This window comes from Sinohyriopsis cumingii, chromosome 2 (genome assembly GCF_028554795.1).
Source record: "Sinohyriopsis cumingii isolate HCF-2022 chromosome 2, ASM2855479v2, whole genome shotgun sequence".
Taxonomy (NCBI): Eukaryota; Metazoa; Mollusca; class Bivalvia; order Unionida; family Unionidae; genus Sinohyriopsis; species Sinohyriopsis cumingii.
The window spans coordinates 128,809,189-128,826,119 of NC_142962.1; the positions used below are offsets into that span (position 1 = coordinate 128,809,189).

A 16,931-nucleotide genomic window follows, 5' to 3' on the forward strand; every position below is an offset into this window, starting at 1 on the left:
TTCATGTGTGCAAAGGGATATAATTCCAAACTCTCAAAGTTATGTGATTTACGGAATTATCCGGCAGTTGCCGAACAGGATGAACTATGTCATTATGTTGTCTGATAGAAATAAACTAGCCCATAATGTACGCAGTATGGCACCTTGTTAGTGTGGAAAGTGCGTTAAGCATGAAAGGTGCTTGGGATGCCAGTATTAGTGCCATTCTGGTCAAAGTCGGGTTAGAAATTATAAATCAATAATTCAGTTGGCTTAGTTCTGTGCACTTTTTATCACAATAAACGTTTTCGTTATTGAAATCGGTAGGGGGTACAAACAAATGGGGATATATCATCAGACTATAGAAGACTGATTATGATATCTAGCTGGTCCTAAATTGAAAAAAAAATGGTGCTTATCTGACATTGAGAACGGCGCCATGGCAGTCATCTGAAAAATCTTATCACAACTCTAATTGATGTCCATTTGGTCTTAAATGGAAATGGTGCCAATCTGATGATCATTGTGACCTGGTGTCAATCTGACATCCAGGGTGGGTACCACAGCAGCCATCTTTAAAATCTTGTTTGTACTCTTCCTGAATGGAAAGTTGCACAGCTCTTCCCCCATTATAGTGGACCTCGTTATAATGTGATTCCAGATATAATCTAGTACTGCTTTGGACCTCCTGACCAAAATTATACCAGATATAACCATATTGATTGAATGAAAATGAGGTGAAGCTTAGACTTATATCTTCATTTCCTTTTCAGATCACTATTATTTAACAGTCATTATGCTGTTCTCAATATGTTGCAGTTCTATACGTACAGTTCTGTATATTTGATACATAATGCGATTGGTGGTTACAGACTCCGACTACCACATTATAACAAGGGAGAGCTGCCTCTTAAAAATATTGTTATCTCTGCTGTCTTAAGAATCATGGCACTACTCCCCATGAATGGATAATCATTATTATTATATAGGATTTAACAAAGTCCTAAATGAAAATGGTGTCAGTCATTCATTCAGTATAGATGCTGTGATTACTGTTTTAAAAACAGTATCACTACTTTCCAGAATGGATGATTGTTATGGTATGTGGGTTTTTACTAAAAGACTTGTAATGATATCTGCTTTGTCCTAAATGATGTGTACCACAGCAGCTGATTTGAAAATCTTCTTCTTGTCACTGAAGAATATCATCAGATTGTTTCAACACTCAACAGATAAAAGAAAGAAATGGTCTTGTCTTAAATTCCTGAAATTTCTTTTTTGCACAGTAGAACATCAGTTACATCTTATGACACTCTTGTTTAGTTTTGCATTTAAGTTTTGAAATAACAGTATTTTTTTTCTGCAGGTGGTCATCTGGATGTTGTCCAGTTACTGGTAAATTACAAAGCTGACATTGATAGTCAAGACAATCGTAAAGTGTCCTGTCTGATGGCTTCATTTCGAAAGGGGCATGTGAAGGTGGTCAAATGGATGGTTAAGCATGTAACTCAGTTTCCCTCAGATCAAGATTTGTCACGTTATATTGCTACAGTTGCAGATAAGGTAAGCTAGATCAGGATATTTTCTTTAGAGAATCATGCAGTTACCTAATTGTGGAGTTGAGAGCAGTTTGCCTGTGAAATTTATCCAACGACAGTATAATGAAATACTGTAGAAAATGAGCATCACAAAGTTACACCAGTGTTTAATTCTTCCCTCATATGTTTCATTTAAGCTTGTGCTATGTACATAAAGAATAAATTCTAGTATAACACTAAAATATAATGTGAGACACAAGACTTATGCTCTTCTTATGTACAGCTGTGAAATTTGTGTCACATTATTGATTTTGGATGAGAAAATTGGGAGTGTTCTATCAACCTGATTGTTTGACTTTGCTAATGCTTGTGTGCTGTTTCTCAGATGTAAGCTTTGTTTTATAATGCAGGAGCTGCAGAAGAAGTGTCAACAGTGTATGGAGATCATTGTGAGTGCAAAGGACCGGCAAGCTGCTGAAGCAAATAAGAATGCCACCATTCTTTTGGAGGAGCTGGACAAGGAGAGACAGCAGGAGGAGAGCAGGAGGGCTGCTGCTGCCAAGAAGAGGGAAAGGAAAAAGAAGAAGAAGAAGGAGAAACAACAAGAACAAGGCGGTGATAAGGAAACCAGGTTTAAAAGCAAATATTTGTTTTTCTTGCAAAGCGTAGGTTTTATTTTCATATGTCATTGTCATTGTTGTTGATACAGGTGTCAACATGAAGTTTCAGCATTTAGCTTATTTTCCTGAGACTGTTCCATGTACATTTGTGAAATTGAATAGGTGTACTCATGGTGGGGGAGGTTTTTTTTATAGTGACCTGCTTTTCATGCATATCATCTTTGCTGGGTATTTGTGCTGTGCCTCATTTACATACTTCTTAATTGTCTGTCGTGTTTATGTCTGTGTAATTTAACATTTTGTATAATGTGGAGCTAACTGCAATAAGTGGAGGCACAACTCTGCTGATGCAAAATATAGATCTGAGATTACACTGTTCTCAGGTACTTGTTGCATGACCATAGTTGCTAATTTGGATCTCAGGTTTGACTGAACAAGGGATATTTTAGAGTGATATACTTCAATTTAATCTGTAGATTTGTACTTAGAGTAATCGTGGAAGAAATCTCAACACCAGACTTGAAAGCTTAGATGTTTTGCACAGGAGATTATTACACGTGGTGAAGTTCTGATGAAATAATTAAGGTCATCCATCCCATGGCATGGCCAAGTTATCAAGTTATTTACTAACATCTTGATGAAAGGAGGGGTTCTTACAAGTTTTAAATTACTTACCAACAAATTTAACTTTCAGCAAAACTTCCTCCCCTGAGCCAGAATCTGAGGATTCAAATTCAAAAGAGGAGACAAAAGAAAATATGACATGTATGAACATAGAAGAAGCCGAGAATAGGGTCCCTCTCGCACCACCAACTGCCACAACAACTTCCACATTAGGTATGGCTGTTTTAAATGTTGGAGAGATTTTTTAGTGGCACTGTTATCAGTCTGTACTTTTTCACTCTCTCTTTTTTATAGTGTGTGTGTGTGTAAGAGAGAGAGAGAGAGATGTTGATTTTGAAGAACTAAGCAAGATGTTACATCAGTTATAATAATTACTAGTATATATGGCCACTTGGAAAGAAGCCCTATTTACTACATATTGGATCATCTGTATGCAACTTGCTCATCAAGATCACTTCTGGATGGTTCATCAAGTGTTCTACAAAAGGTAGGATGGTCTGTATAATGTTCAGTTTATTCAGTTATTTTGCATATGTACTTTGCAGGCCTTACACTGCCTACAACCTCTGAGGCTAAGTACAGCAAACCGTCCAAGAATAGGAGCAGCAAGTTGAATAAGGAGGAGCAGAATACCATAACAATGGAATCAAAGATGACCCGGCAAAACCGAAAGGAGAGGGAGAAAAGTCGGCCACAAGATACCAAGTCAGATCATCTAGGACTAGGGATGAGGATTACCTCAACACCAGCTACTGTCACCACCTCATCAGTGTCCACAGTTGTCATGACAGTGGCTTCTAATGATGACCCTGGAAATAAGGGTACGTCATATTTGAAAGGGAGAACAGAAGTGTTGGGTCCTGCATCATCAGGCAATGCCAAAAAGAAGAAAGATGACTTGAAATCCTTAGGTTCAACAGGTTAGGTTCTTGTTTTTAAATACGTGAGTGAAATCTTGGGTAATTTATGTCAGACAGTCTCCCATTAAGCCCATTCCAGGCAGTATCTCCTTACTATAATACTGCCAATCGTGTTCACGTATTACAGAATATTTAAAAAAATTGTGAAGTTGGCATAATTCTGATAGAAAATAATCCTTAAGTACCAGATTGGAAATTCAGGAGAATAGTGCTTCAAGTACCTATCAAATTTTAGTAGCCATAGAGTGATCTACTTGAAAAATTCAATATCCACACAAACTTTTATGTCACCAGACCCTAATAATTTGGTTGCCTTAGACATAAGGAAAAGATATCAGTTGAGTAGGGAATTAATGGTAGGAAATTTTAAAAAAGTGATTTGGGGGGCCCCGAGTGGTTGAGTGGTCTAAAGCGCTCTCCGTTACAGATCTCTGCCATCTCACCTCTGTCTGCACCGATTTGAGTCTCGGATTCAGCCAGTGTGGGTATGTGAGAAAGCTAGCTGGTAGCTTCTAGTGGGTTGGTGGTTCTTTCCAGGATTTTACCGGGTTCTTCCTCCACCATTAATACTGGCCGCCATGTATAGCCTATCGTGTGTTGAAAAATAGCGTTAAACCCCAAAACAACAATAACAAAAATGTGATTTCAAATGAGGCAATTGAAAGAATATTAAAATAGCAAATGGCTATATTAAATAGTATACACAGGTCTATCTTACAGAACTGGACAGTCATAATCTGTTTCAATCTCAGACCAGCCATTAATAATTCATTATTTTTGAAGTTCTCTAAACCATCCCTCCACATGTTGGCAGGCCAAAAAGTCCATTAAAAAAAGCCTTGACCTTCATTTTCTTCTGATGGTAGTTTATATTAATAAAGCCTTAGACACATCTTCATTTGTTAGTTTAAATGACAGTAATTGTACTGTGGATGAAAGTTTATGTATTTGTCTCAGTGACTGCATTTTTATCCATACCATTAACAAAGTCATCTATTATTTTAGTCTAGTTATATTGAATAGGCTATAAGTGACGTGTAGACATGAGAATGTAGGAACTAGCAGTTTCTCATTTGAAAAAGGATTATGGTGTGAATTTAAAGCATCTGCCAATTATTTTTTGCATAAAATGTATTTAAGTGTAATTGGAAAGTGCTGATATTCTATATGCTTCAGTATGATTCTGTGAGTCACAATAAGGGGATCAGTTGACCATTTTCACTTGCCATTTAGAATATTTAGTTGCAAAGTCTGACCAATGAACTAACAACTTGGAGCGCTGTAGAATCTTGTGAGCTTAAACTTTTAAGAATTTAGTTGTTTTGTGAGATGAGTAGTTAAAGTCAACAGAGTTTCACATCATCATGCATTCTGCTGTTTGGGCAATTTTGGATATATAGAGCCATGGGACTGGGACATTGGGGTGACTTGCAGTGTAAGTACACATTACATTTCTGTATTTGTGATTATATTTTTAGCTCACCTGGTTCTAAGGCCAAGTGGGTTTATGACATGGCTTTGTATCCAGTATCCATCTATCCAGCAACAGTTTTTTTTATACCACTCTGGAAGCCATGTTTTTGATCAGATTTGAAGTGTGTACTTGTATCAGCAAGATCTTGTACAGGTTAAACAAGGATCAGTATGCATAATAATGAAGTGGTCTTGCATTTGATTGGGTCATCTTGTTACCACTTTGAAGGCCATATTTCTGATCTAATTTTGATCATACTTGGAATATATGATTACATGAAGACCTCACAGAGTTCTATAATGAGTGACAGCCATGAATATTATTCAGGTAATCTCGCATCTGTCTTAGTTTGTTCACATTTTTTAAACTATTTTTGACCACATGATGAGTAAACTTGATAGGCTTAAATCTTCAGGATATCCAATAAGTTTTGTTATTGAAATTGAGCACGATTAGAAATAGTTTATGAATCGTATGCAACATAATTGTCTCCATCCCCTTTACAATGTCCATCTTGCTAAAGGTGAAACAACCCATGATGCAGAGCTCACCCTTTTGCAGAAAACTGTGCCAACCAGACTTTTAAAAAATTTAGAATGCAGGATGCATTATTTTAAATAGAACAAAATTTATTAATATATTAGGATTCTGATGAATTCCTAAATTAATGAATTTTTTTGCAGAGAATTGTTTCTAAAACTTTGCCATAATTGAAATTCTGGGATTCTTAAATTTTTGGGAGCAAGTTTGATATGTTTAGTGAAAAAGTTTGCTGCTAGTATTGTCATTTGAAGTGCCTGAAATAGTTGCTGATTTTGGGGTATCACATGTATTGTTTATTATTTGTGGCATTCATGTGCGGGTGCAAGCTATTTTTGTTTTGCATTTTCAATTTCTGATATAAAGAAAATCACCCCAGTGTTGTTGAAAGACTTTCAGATTTAATTACCAGGATGAAGGAAACACATGGCCGTAATGCACAATAAAGCCTTTGTGCCAAATACATTACTGTTGACCACAAATTAAAGGTTTGTCTTGATAAAATCACTTATAAAGATTTTGCATGACCTTGATGTTTTATACTATTACAGTAATGAGCCAGTTTAGAGCCCACAGTTTATATTTATCTGAACAAAAAGTTTTGGTACATGAAATATATTGATTTGTATTTATGAAAACAAATGAACAAAATTAAAATTTTGGTTTATGAAAAACTTAGGGCCATGACTTGGATTGTTAGGTGTACAGATTTGAGTACTGCATTACTCAGTATTAAAGAACCTGAGTTCCCTCTTTTCGACTTTTTATGCAGATATTTTGATAATGTAAATAAAAATAATTTTTTAAGATACACACAATTTGGACAAAACCCATCCCCTTCCACTGTAGCTGATAGAGAGGAAATTGTTTGCTTTATACAACTGACATGATTTTATTATCTTAGTGGGTAGTTATTGCATTAACAGTATTTAAAAAGATTCAGCTCGAAGTTGTAAAAAACTTTTTTTTATACAGATATTGATATCAGCATTTGCAGAGTTTGTAATTTTACCTGTTTTCATTCTCTGTTTACAAGCAAAGTAATTTTGAAATAAGTGTATTTATTTACTCATACTGCCTCTGAGCAATGAATCCAACATACATTTAATTTGGAGGGTTCCAGAGTTTTCAGGGAGGTGTAAAGTGCTAACCCTTACCCATCACTGCTATCTCATCTTTGTCTAAGTTTGAGTCTCAGACTTGGGCAGTGTGGGTATGTGAGAAAGCTTGCAGTAGCTCCCCATAGGTCATTGGTTCTTCATGGGATTTACCCAGATAGTTATATGGAAACAGTACAACAGCTTCATCAATTTATGCATTTTTGTTGCAGTGAAAATATAATTTTTCACAAAACAAAACAAAAAACTTGATTTACACCATTTGTACTGGCCACATGTGTCGCTTATCATGTGCTGACAACCCACAACAACAGTAATGACAATGTATATTTGTCTTGAAATTGTACTGCTTCTTAAAATCAATGGACTGATACATGTGAGTAAAGATTTAATTAAGATGTAAATAAATGCCCAATGAATTTTAAGTGAGTAAGCAAACTGGTCAGTTAACTTTGTTAATTAGCTGCAATAAACAGTTGGATTAGAAATGCATGGACTCCTGTTTAAACAGAGAATTTGATCCCTACCGGCTGTAGAGTATACACTAGTTATTGGTGTACTCAATAAAGTTCTCAGTCTTTCTAATTAATGTTGCTACTAGAGAACTCTGAATTAGATTTATGTTGTTGTCAGCTTGGTTAAAGTGTTTAGACACTGGGGTCTCATTATTGCAGTTATCCCTGAAGTGTTCTTTTATTCTTTCTTGAAATGTCCTTATTGTCTCACCTACATATTGTTTGCCACAGAGATGGCAGGTAAGTAAATGACTTGTTGTGCAATGACCTCTTAACTTTGAAGTACATTTAAGGTTTGTCAATGCTTCTTAATATATTAGATGTATAAATTTTCATGCAAATGGTACAAATTAACAGTCTTGCAATCTAGTTCTTTGTGAACGTTGTACCTGGGTGTTTACTTGAAAACTTGGCTCTTATTGATCGCATAATTTAGGACAAATTCTCAATGCAAATATTGATTCCTTTTGAAATGTTTCTGGCAGAGTCCGGTTGAATCAAGTTGACAGTTGGTCAAAGAGATGATATTGCACATTGAAGAAATAATTTTTTATGTCTTATGGAAAGATAGCTGATGTTGTACTACTAGATTTATTAACCTTCAGAGTTGGTTTAAGTAGATCTAAACATTTTTTACGTCTTGCGTTAGTTGAAGCTTTGTTAAAGTATGAGCCTGGTAGTCTCTTATTTCATAGAATAACTTGTTTCACAAATCTGATGAGTTACAAAGATAATGAATACAGTCAGGAACCAGGGGTGATTAGACTACTCCAATGAATGAGAGCAGCACCTCAATGTCCTGTTGGGCAGTATCTTCTTACAGTGAAATGTCGGCTCTGATGGTTGAACTGTTCTGGTAACTGCACTCCTGAAGAATTTTAGGCCTTGTCTGAGGGCAGAAAATTACGTTCAACATTTGGACTGTTCTCACTATTTTATGTTGGGGTATGTTGGGATTTTTTTCTGCCAAAAGGTTATTTGTGTTCCCCAGATTCATGTATTTTTTTGCCAAATGTTGATTTTTCATGTGGCTTTGATAGCCAATAGTGAAAATGCTGCTAGTATCATGTTGTTCAGTCAGTGAATCATCCAGGCCTAAATGACCACTCCATATTCTAGGCAACATGTGTAAATATAATGATATACATGTATACCATGTTGATTTAATAAGATGATTACTTGGCATTACTTGGAATGTTTTTAGTTTTCTTGATTATCTTGTAATTCACCATATCTGGTTGGGTGATGGTTGTACCAGTTTTTCTGGTTGCTGCAAATTGTGATTTTAAAACACCAGACTTCAAAAAAACAAAACAAATTATGATATTTCTATGGAAACAGTAGAAAAGTTTAATCAGTTTATGCATTTTTGTTGCAGTGAAAATATAATTTTTCACAAAACCAAAAAATAGATTTTAATAGCAAGACACATGTTTATCATCAGTTTCCATTCTTTTCAGGCATAGGAGATCTGGATGATTTTGGATCTCTCCCAGAAATATCAGATAGGGATATAGAGAAGCTCCGAAAGAGTGTGGAGAAGACAAAAATAAGTTATGGGTAGGTAGAAGCTATTGACAAAACATGTACAATTTACCATATGTGTTTTATCTCATACAGTTGTACAAATTTTTCTTGCAGTGCTGTCATTTACATCTTTTATCTTTTCTGTTAACAATTCAAATTCTTTGTTACTTTCGGAACACCAAGAGCATCAGAGAAAGCTATTTGAAAATTGAAAACGGGCATATATTTTGAGTGCTTCAGGTCACTGATGATTATTATATTGACAACTTCTTACACTGAATCTTGAGAAGAAGTGGACAGTATACAGAATTCATATTGTCCACTGTTTAGTTCTTTATTTGTCTATACAAGCATCTGGGAATTGTTCAGTCTGTCCACAATATGAGGGTTTTATTAGCTCTACTGGTCATAGACTAGAAGAGCATATGGGATGGCCAGTTGTATATCAACCATGAACATCTTATGTAGCCATTTTGAATATCTTGTTGTCACTACTCCAGAAGAATTGATGGCCATATCAATATGGGGGTTTCCCTGAAAGATTTGATATGTCTGGATGGTCCTAAATGAAATTTGCTGGCAATCTGAAATCCATTATAGTCACCATGGAAGCCATCTTGAAATTATTTTACTCCGAAAAAGAAAGTCATATTCACATAGGGTTTTGACTGGCTTTCTTCACATCCAAACAGTCATCTTCCTTTAGAATTCTAATGATGTCTAGTTGATCCTGACTGAGAATATTCCACTTGGACATCCAGTATGGCCATCAGTGCCCATTTGTATTGTTATTGTTATTCCTCCTGAATGGAAGGTCATATCAACATGGTGTTTTCACTGAAAGACTTCTTATGATGTCAAGTTCCCTCAGACAGCCAGTATTTCCACCAGCACAAAATTCTTATCACAACTCCTTTTGAATGGATAGTCAGATCAACATTGGGTTTCACTGAAAGCCTTCTTATGATGTCTTGTGGGTCTTGAATGAAAATGGTGCAATTTTGACATCCATCAAGGCCACAATTATAGGTTACTGCATTTGTATGGGAAAATGTGAACGAGTTTTTCGGATGTAAATACTGCATGACCTTTGGAGTGCAGTATATCCATCCGACAAAACGAGTTCATTTTTTTCTATACAAATGCAGTAACCATTTTATTATATGCTTATTTTCTTATTCTACCTAATGCTTAATTATGTTAACAAAATACACTACAAGAAACAAAGTAACTGAATGTATGCTGTATTCCAAACTAATTACACAAGCACAGATTCATCATTACACAACATTATTACTGCGTATATAACACTGCCCAGATAAATTTGAACTTAGTCGAACGCTCGACGTAACTTTTGAAAGAAAATGGTTTGTCTAGTTAAAATTGAAATTTGGAGTCATATTGTGAATGAATGCGCATTGCAACAACTTTTCTATTTGATCTGGAATGAATAGATTTTGGTATTTGTTTTCGATTCTGTGAAATTTTGTGATTATGGACTGGATTTATATGTGACAAATGCACATGAAATCGGATTGAAGAAGCGAGGCAGAAGTGTTGACATCTGTAAAGGGGCCAGACTGGCCGAGCAGTCTAAAGCGCTCTCTGTTACGGATCACTGCCGTCTCCCCTCTGTCTGCATGGGTTTGATTCTTGGGTTCGGCCAATGTTGGTATGTAAAAAAGCTTGCCAGTAGCTTTTCGTGGGTCGGTGATTCTTTCTGGGGTTTTCCTGGGTTCTTCCTCCACCATTAATACTGGCTGCCATGTATAGCCTATTGTGTGCTGAAAAATGGCGTTAAACCCCACAACAACAACGATGACATCTGCAAATGTGTTTCTGTTACTGTCATTGAATGTTTGAAATCATAATGTGGGAAAAATATGAAGTCTTTCAGTTGCAATTATCAAAAAGACGCTATGGAATTTAATGCTTATTTCATTTTGAGTGCAGTAAGGAGGATGTAATTGCACTTAAATTTGAAATTACAGTACAATTTTGAAATTAGTAATCAAGATTGAGAACCTATGACATGACTCGTGTAATTCAGATTTGTAGAACTAAGACAGTACATTGTGAGGAAATTCAGGATGTAAAACTGTAAGTACATTTTTTTGCAATTCTTATTACCAGTTAAAGAAGACAGTTTATGCCTTGTCACTTGTATGTTATTTCTAAGGACCCTTTCTTGCGTCAACTGTGTAGCTAGCCTCAATCCGAAACATTGTATCAAAAAAGTTAATGCAGAATTTGCTAAAGCAGCAGATATGTGGCAGCTCATTAAACATCCGCTTTACTTCATTCAGAAACAAATTTAATCAGCCAAAATATAAAGTGCCTACTATGCGAGTGTACATGATTTGTTTACAAATCAAAAGTGCTGGCATCTGTGTCTATTGTTTGTTTACAATAGAAAGTAGTCATTTATGCATGTGAATGCAATATGAAGGTGTGCAATATCGTAAAATACTGATCGATTCTGACAATGTAAAGTTAACAGAGAAAAAAATGAGCATATAATAATATGTTATCTTGAAAATCTTGTTATCGCTACTCATCCTGAGCAGAAAGTCATACCAGCAGGAGGTTGTCACTGGAAGACCTTCCAAAGTTGTCAACAGATTTTGTAATTTGGTTTAACTGCTGCGATTGGAGGGGTGGGGGAAAGAAATTGTAGTAATGCATAATTTATATACTTTATATTTTAATGTACAATATGCTGTTTTCTGTAAAAGATATATATGTGCAATATATTTGTATATTCTTTGCAAAGTGTATATCTCCAGAATAAATTTGTCTATTTTCAATTTTAAGAAATCCAACATGTTTCATCACAGATACAAGCAGGAAAACATATTGTGCATTTATTATATTGGTGACCTCTCGCTCTTCCATTATTTTAAGTTGAGGCAATTATTGGAGGTTATTCTAAGTGACTGTTTTTATGTTAATTTTTTTAAAAAGTATCGTACTTGTACCTAGAGTGGCAGCAGTGGAATGCCTTGTTCATTACTAAGAACTGAATAGATCAATATTATGTCGTCAACTGATCCTGCATCAATGGTATTAACGTTGTAATGTTTTATAGGTTTATTGCCACTATGTTGCTGTTATATTTTCTTTATATTGTGTCACATATTTGGGTTGTGTAAATCTTTTACCATGTATTTGATATCTGCGATTCGTTACTGCTTCACAAACATATTCACATTTACATTTTGACTAGTTTATTGTAAAGAATAAATACACTATACATCATTGTTGCAACTGTTCCTTTTTGCAGAAGGGCAGTATATTTCAGTGGGGACAAAACCTGTCAGAATTTGGTCTACTAATTATTCTCATTAGATTTGTACAAGGCCAAAGTCAAGTGTACATTTGCTTATGAGCATTGTAACTACTTTATATTTCATAATGTTTGCTTTTTGTAGTTCATAATTACTTACACCTGGAACGATTTGTCTTCCTGAAGCTTTTGTGCAATTCTTTTTACATTTGTAGAATTTTACTTTAAGTTATCATCATATAGCATCATATATTTTGCTTAGGTGCCATTAAACGTTGATACTGGATCTCTATTGAGGTTCTTTTCATCATGCATTGGTGCCTTTTGTATTACAGGAATTCTGGTTCCACCTTACAGTCTTCACCTCAAGCTGGAGAGAAGACCATAATCATCAGTGATATGAATCCCAACATGCTGTCAGTGAAATCTTCCGCATTAGTCACCAATAGTCCAAAACGTGGTCAAAAGAAGGAGGAAGACTGGAAGGAAGTGATTAGAAGGTCAAGTATTGCTGATTTTTATGTCCCTTTGCAATAGCTTCCTGCTGTCCATCCATACATTAGTTCATTATGATGCATATTTCAAGTATTTGATTTGAAGTCCTAAAATTTTTCACACTTTATCATGGCCATGAGTAGATTACCTCAGGTTCTGAGACCATTTTCACTAATTTTCCTCCACTGATGGCAGAAATGGGCATATTGCTTTGGTCCCGTCAAATTGTGAGTCACTAATTGTTTTCTGAATCCTTGTAGTAAAATAGGACAAAAACTATTGGACTCGGTGTCCTGAAATTCTTTTCACTTTATAATGGTCACAAGTAGATTACATAATTAGATTTTCAGGCATTAATGGTCATAGCCCTGAGGACTGTGTGTACTGGCCTTTTGTCATTTGTCATCCAACATTTGTTGTATTCTTGCCTTTGAGATTCTTGTGTCCATTTGCATGTTTGTTTCTAAGTTTCTTCAAAAGTACTGGAAAGATTGCCAAGAAACTTGACAAACATTTTGGTTCAAAATGTAAATGGTACCCTTTGGACATCTAGTACGGCTGTTATGGTGGCCATAGTGAACATCTTGTCACTCCTTCTCCTGAGTTGATGGGCAAATCAACATAGATGTTCACTGAAAGACTTCATATGATGTCTGGTTTGTCCTAAATTGAAATTGTGCGCACCTGACATACAATATGGCTTATGGCTACAACAACAGTCAACTTGAAGATCTTATTACTTCTTCCCCTGAATGGATGGTCATATCGAAAAGCGAATTTTCACTAGTTCTTCCAATGATGTCTTGCTTGACTGAAGAAAAAAAAAAAAGGTTCCAATCTGATATCCAGAACGGCCTTTATGGTGACCATCTTGAAAAGTTTGTTGTCACACTTTCTGAATAGATAGTCATATTCACATCTGAAACACTGAAAGTTTAAAAAAATACTTTAGTTAGAAAAGGGGCTAACATTCTTTTGTTGAGATGATGACCTTTTTTCTTTTTTAATGCTGATAACGACTCCTGGAAGTTGAAAAACATCTGTAGAGGTGAGTTGTGTAATTGTTGGTTACACACTGGTTAAATCAAGAAGATAAAAAAAAAAACTTGGTTCACTATTCTTGTTAAAGAGTTGATAAAATTAAGTAATTAATGTTAAATTTAAAAATATACTTTTCATTGGGACTTTTAACCAGTGGTACAGGGGCCCCGAGTGGTCTAAAGTGCTTACTGTTCTGTGTCGCTGCCATTTCAACTCTGTCTGCATGGGTTCAAGTCTCAGGCTCAGCTAATGTGGGTACGTGAGAAAGCTTGCCATTAGTGTCTCGTGGGTTGGTGGTTCTTCTCTGTAGTTTTCCAGGGTTCTTCCTCCACCAGTTATAATGGCCGCCATGTATATCATATCTTGTGCTGACAAATGGCATTAAATTCAGAACAGAAACAACAACAACCAGTGGTACAGATTTTTATTAACACATTAACCCCTGGTGAAGAGTTTAAGTGGCAGGAGATAGTAGCCTACTGCCGAGCTCTGTAGCGTCAAGGTCATGTGTGATACACTAAAGTGGGTGGTATTATAGTACGGTAGAAAGATGTAGCTCTACAATAATACCAAATAATCTGGAATTTCTAGTTGCACTACAAAATACAGAGGGAAAAACCTCATTTTTTGGACCTATTTTTTTCTTCCCAAAATTCGCCTGTGGTCGGAATCCGATTTTGTGTCTGGATTTTAGACATTTTGGTCTCAGATCTAAGGCAGACTGGTATGAACTGCAAACAGACAGATGAACCTTTGCAAAAAGTAGAATAAGATGGGCATTTGGAATAAAGAGTGGTCTTGATACGAAAATAATGGGTCCGTTAAGCAAAAAAAAAAAAAAAAAAGAACTCTTACCCTTCTGCTCATGCACAAGCCAAATAGCCAATGAAAAGCGACTCAGTAGTATGTTATTGGAAGATCACCTGGAAGTTGGTGTTTTCGGATGTATTCAGAAATAGCTTTCAAAATGTGTTTCCTACTCGAATTTAAGATGAAAACAACAAAAACCTCCAGGGGTTAATGTGTTAACTCCACCGTTCATACTGGTCATACTTTGAGGATTGCCATAGAACTTTACACACACTTATCTCAGATACTAACTGGACCTGAATGAAATGGTGCTGCTTGGACATCCATTATGGCAGACACAGTGGCCATATTGAAAATATTGTTATTGCTACTCCTTCTAAATGGAAAGTGGTATCAATACGAGGATTTCACCAGAAGAATATTTGTTATTTAATTAGTCAAAATGAAAATAGTTTATCTGACATCAAATATGGCTGCCATGGCAGTCATCTTAAAATTCTTCTTGTAGGTCCTTCTCTTAAATAGAAACTCATCTTAACACTGGGTTTTCATTAGAAAACATCTTATGGTATCACATTGGTACCTGGATGAAAATTAATTCAGATTTGACCTTCTTTATGGCCACCATGGTACTTTTAAACATCTTATTATTGAAGATTACATCAAAATTGGACTTTCACCAGCATACATCTTGTGATGTCTGATTGTTCCTAAATGAAAATGGTGCCTCACAGACATCCAATGTACCTGCCACAAAGAACATATTGAAAACTGTGTTGTCATTAATTCTTCTGAATGGCTGGTTATGTTTTCATGGGATTTTCACCCAAAAATGTCTTCTAATGATGCCAATCTTACATCCAATAAGGCCTTCACAGTTGCCAGTTTGAAAATCTTATAGCAGAGATGACTTCAACATTAGGCATTTAAAAGAGGAATCGTCTTATTTTGAATTTCCAGAAATTCCTTTTGGACATTGGAGCATAATTCTCTCTTCGAATGACTCTCGTTATTGTTCTTAATTTTACAAAACCCACAATGATGAGGAGTTGTTGCAACAACAATAGGGAAATGGTTACTATTAAACATCTGTATTCTATTCCTATTTACCTAATAAATATATTTTAAAGGTGGTTGGATGTTATGATTGGTACTAAATTGATGTATCAGATAACTGGAATGTAACTTTCCCAGAATATTGAAGAAATAAAACCTTGACTAAATCTCAGTTTCACCAATGTTTCTATTAAAGTCTGAGATCAGAAATGGATATGTCCCTCATATTTGGAAATCTCTTCATAAAATCACTTACAGCAATAAAAGTAATATCCCTAAGGGCAGTTTTGCTGGAGAAGATGAAGTGCCATAGTAATGCACTGTGCGAAGAAAAGGCACAGCAGAATATATATCTCGGCAATGACAATGCAGTGGTATTACAGCTGCATATTAAATTGGGGAGAACCTGGAAAGGGTTACATTTAGTTCATTAGCTTTTTCATTGCACATACATTAGGAGATTGTTATAGGGGAGTATGCCATTATATGTGGAACTTTTGTTTATATAACTTGAGGATTTCTTTTTCTAACAGGTCAAAGAAAGTGCAAGTCCCAGCCTCTGCAATTAGCAGAGTCATTGGACGAGGAGGATGCAATATCAATGCAATACGTGAGGTGTCTGGAGCCCACATAGAGGTTGAGAAAAATAGAGGGTCTGGAGAAAGAGTCATAACAATTAAGTAAGTTGTGGCATGGGAATTGTACTAAGTGGAGTTAATAAACGTTGCCATGATGGGATCATTCATCTTTGCCAGTATTTACATGTAAATGGTTAATGTTTTTCTGGCTTACAAAATGTTTTATAATTTTGGACATTATAAAATGTTAGGATAGGCACTAGTCATTTTTTGTTGGTCATCAAAGGATTTGTCATCAATTGCATATTCCTATGTCAGAAATTAAAACAAAGGATGTTATGACTGGGGCAGTTTGATTGATTTATTAATAGAACAGTTGGAACATCAGCAACAGCTTGTATTTAGCACAGTTATTGTGGTTGCATAGAGGTTAGCCAGCTTGTGAGGTAGGCTCTTTTCAAACAGACATTTACAGCTATTCCTTGGGTAAAAATAAGTACTAATATTATGGAAATGGATGATGTACATTACAAAACTTGAAAATACTTTTGGTTTTAAATATATCAAAGATATTCAAAAATTTGTGACACTTGTATTATATAAAAGTTCTTTGAATCATAATCTAAGATCAAATTTTTAAAAAAAATTAAAATTACCAAAACATTTCATTGAACAATTCAAATAATTTTTTAATGTATATATTGCTTGTTTTGCATCTTGCATATTAGCATATTCTTAAATGTATTAACCTTTTGCAGCTTTTATTCATAATATTTTTATGACAAAGTACAACAGTGTTATGAACTTCGT

The 16,931-nt window shown here is 35.3% G+C and overlaps 1 protein-coding gene across 3 annotated transcripts in view; it reads left to right on the forward strand.

The window, feature by feature from the left end:
* Positions 1-16,931, forward strand: part of LOC149805809 (ankyrin repeat domain-containing protein 17-like) — a 141,076-nt gene that overhangs the window by 80,493 nt on the left and 43,652 nt on the right. For 2 of the 3 annotated variants that reach the window (XM_089950509.1, XM_089950510.1), the window contains exons 23-29: positions 1,346-1,542; positions 1,928-2,148; positions 2,832-2,974; positions 3,307-3,681; positions 8,789-8,888; positions 12,477-12,641; positions 16,077-16,223. In XM_089950509.1, coding sequence (XP_089806635.1) covers positions 1,346-1,542; positions 1,928-2,148; positions 2,832-2,974; positions 3,307-3,681; positions 8,789-8,888; positions 12,477-12,641; positions 16,077-16,223 — 1,348 coding nt within the window. The remainder of the gene's footprint in view (positions 1-1,345; positions 1,543-1,927; positions 2,149-2,831; positions 2,975-3,306; positions 3,682-8,788; positions 8,889-12,476; positions 12,642-16,076; positions 16,224-16,931) is intronic. The other variant, XM_089950511.1, reaches the window with a different exon arrangement.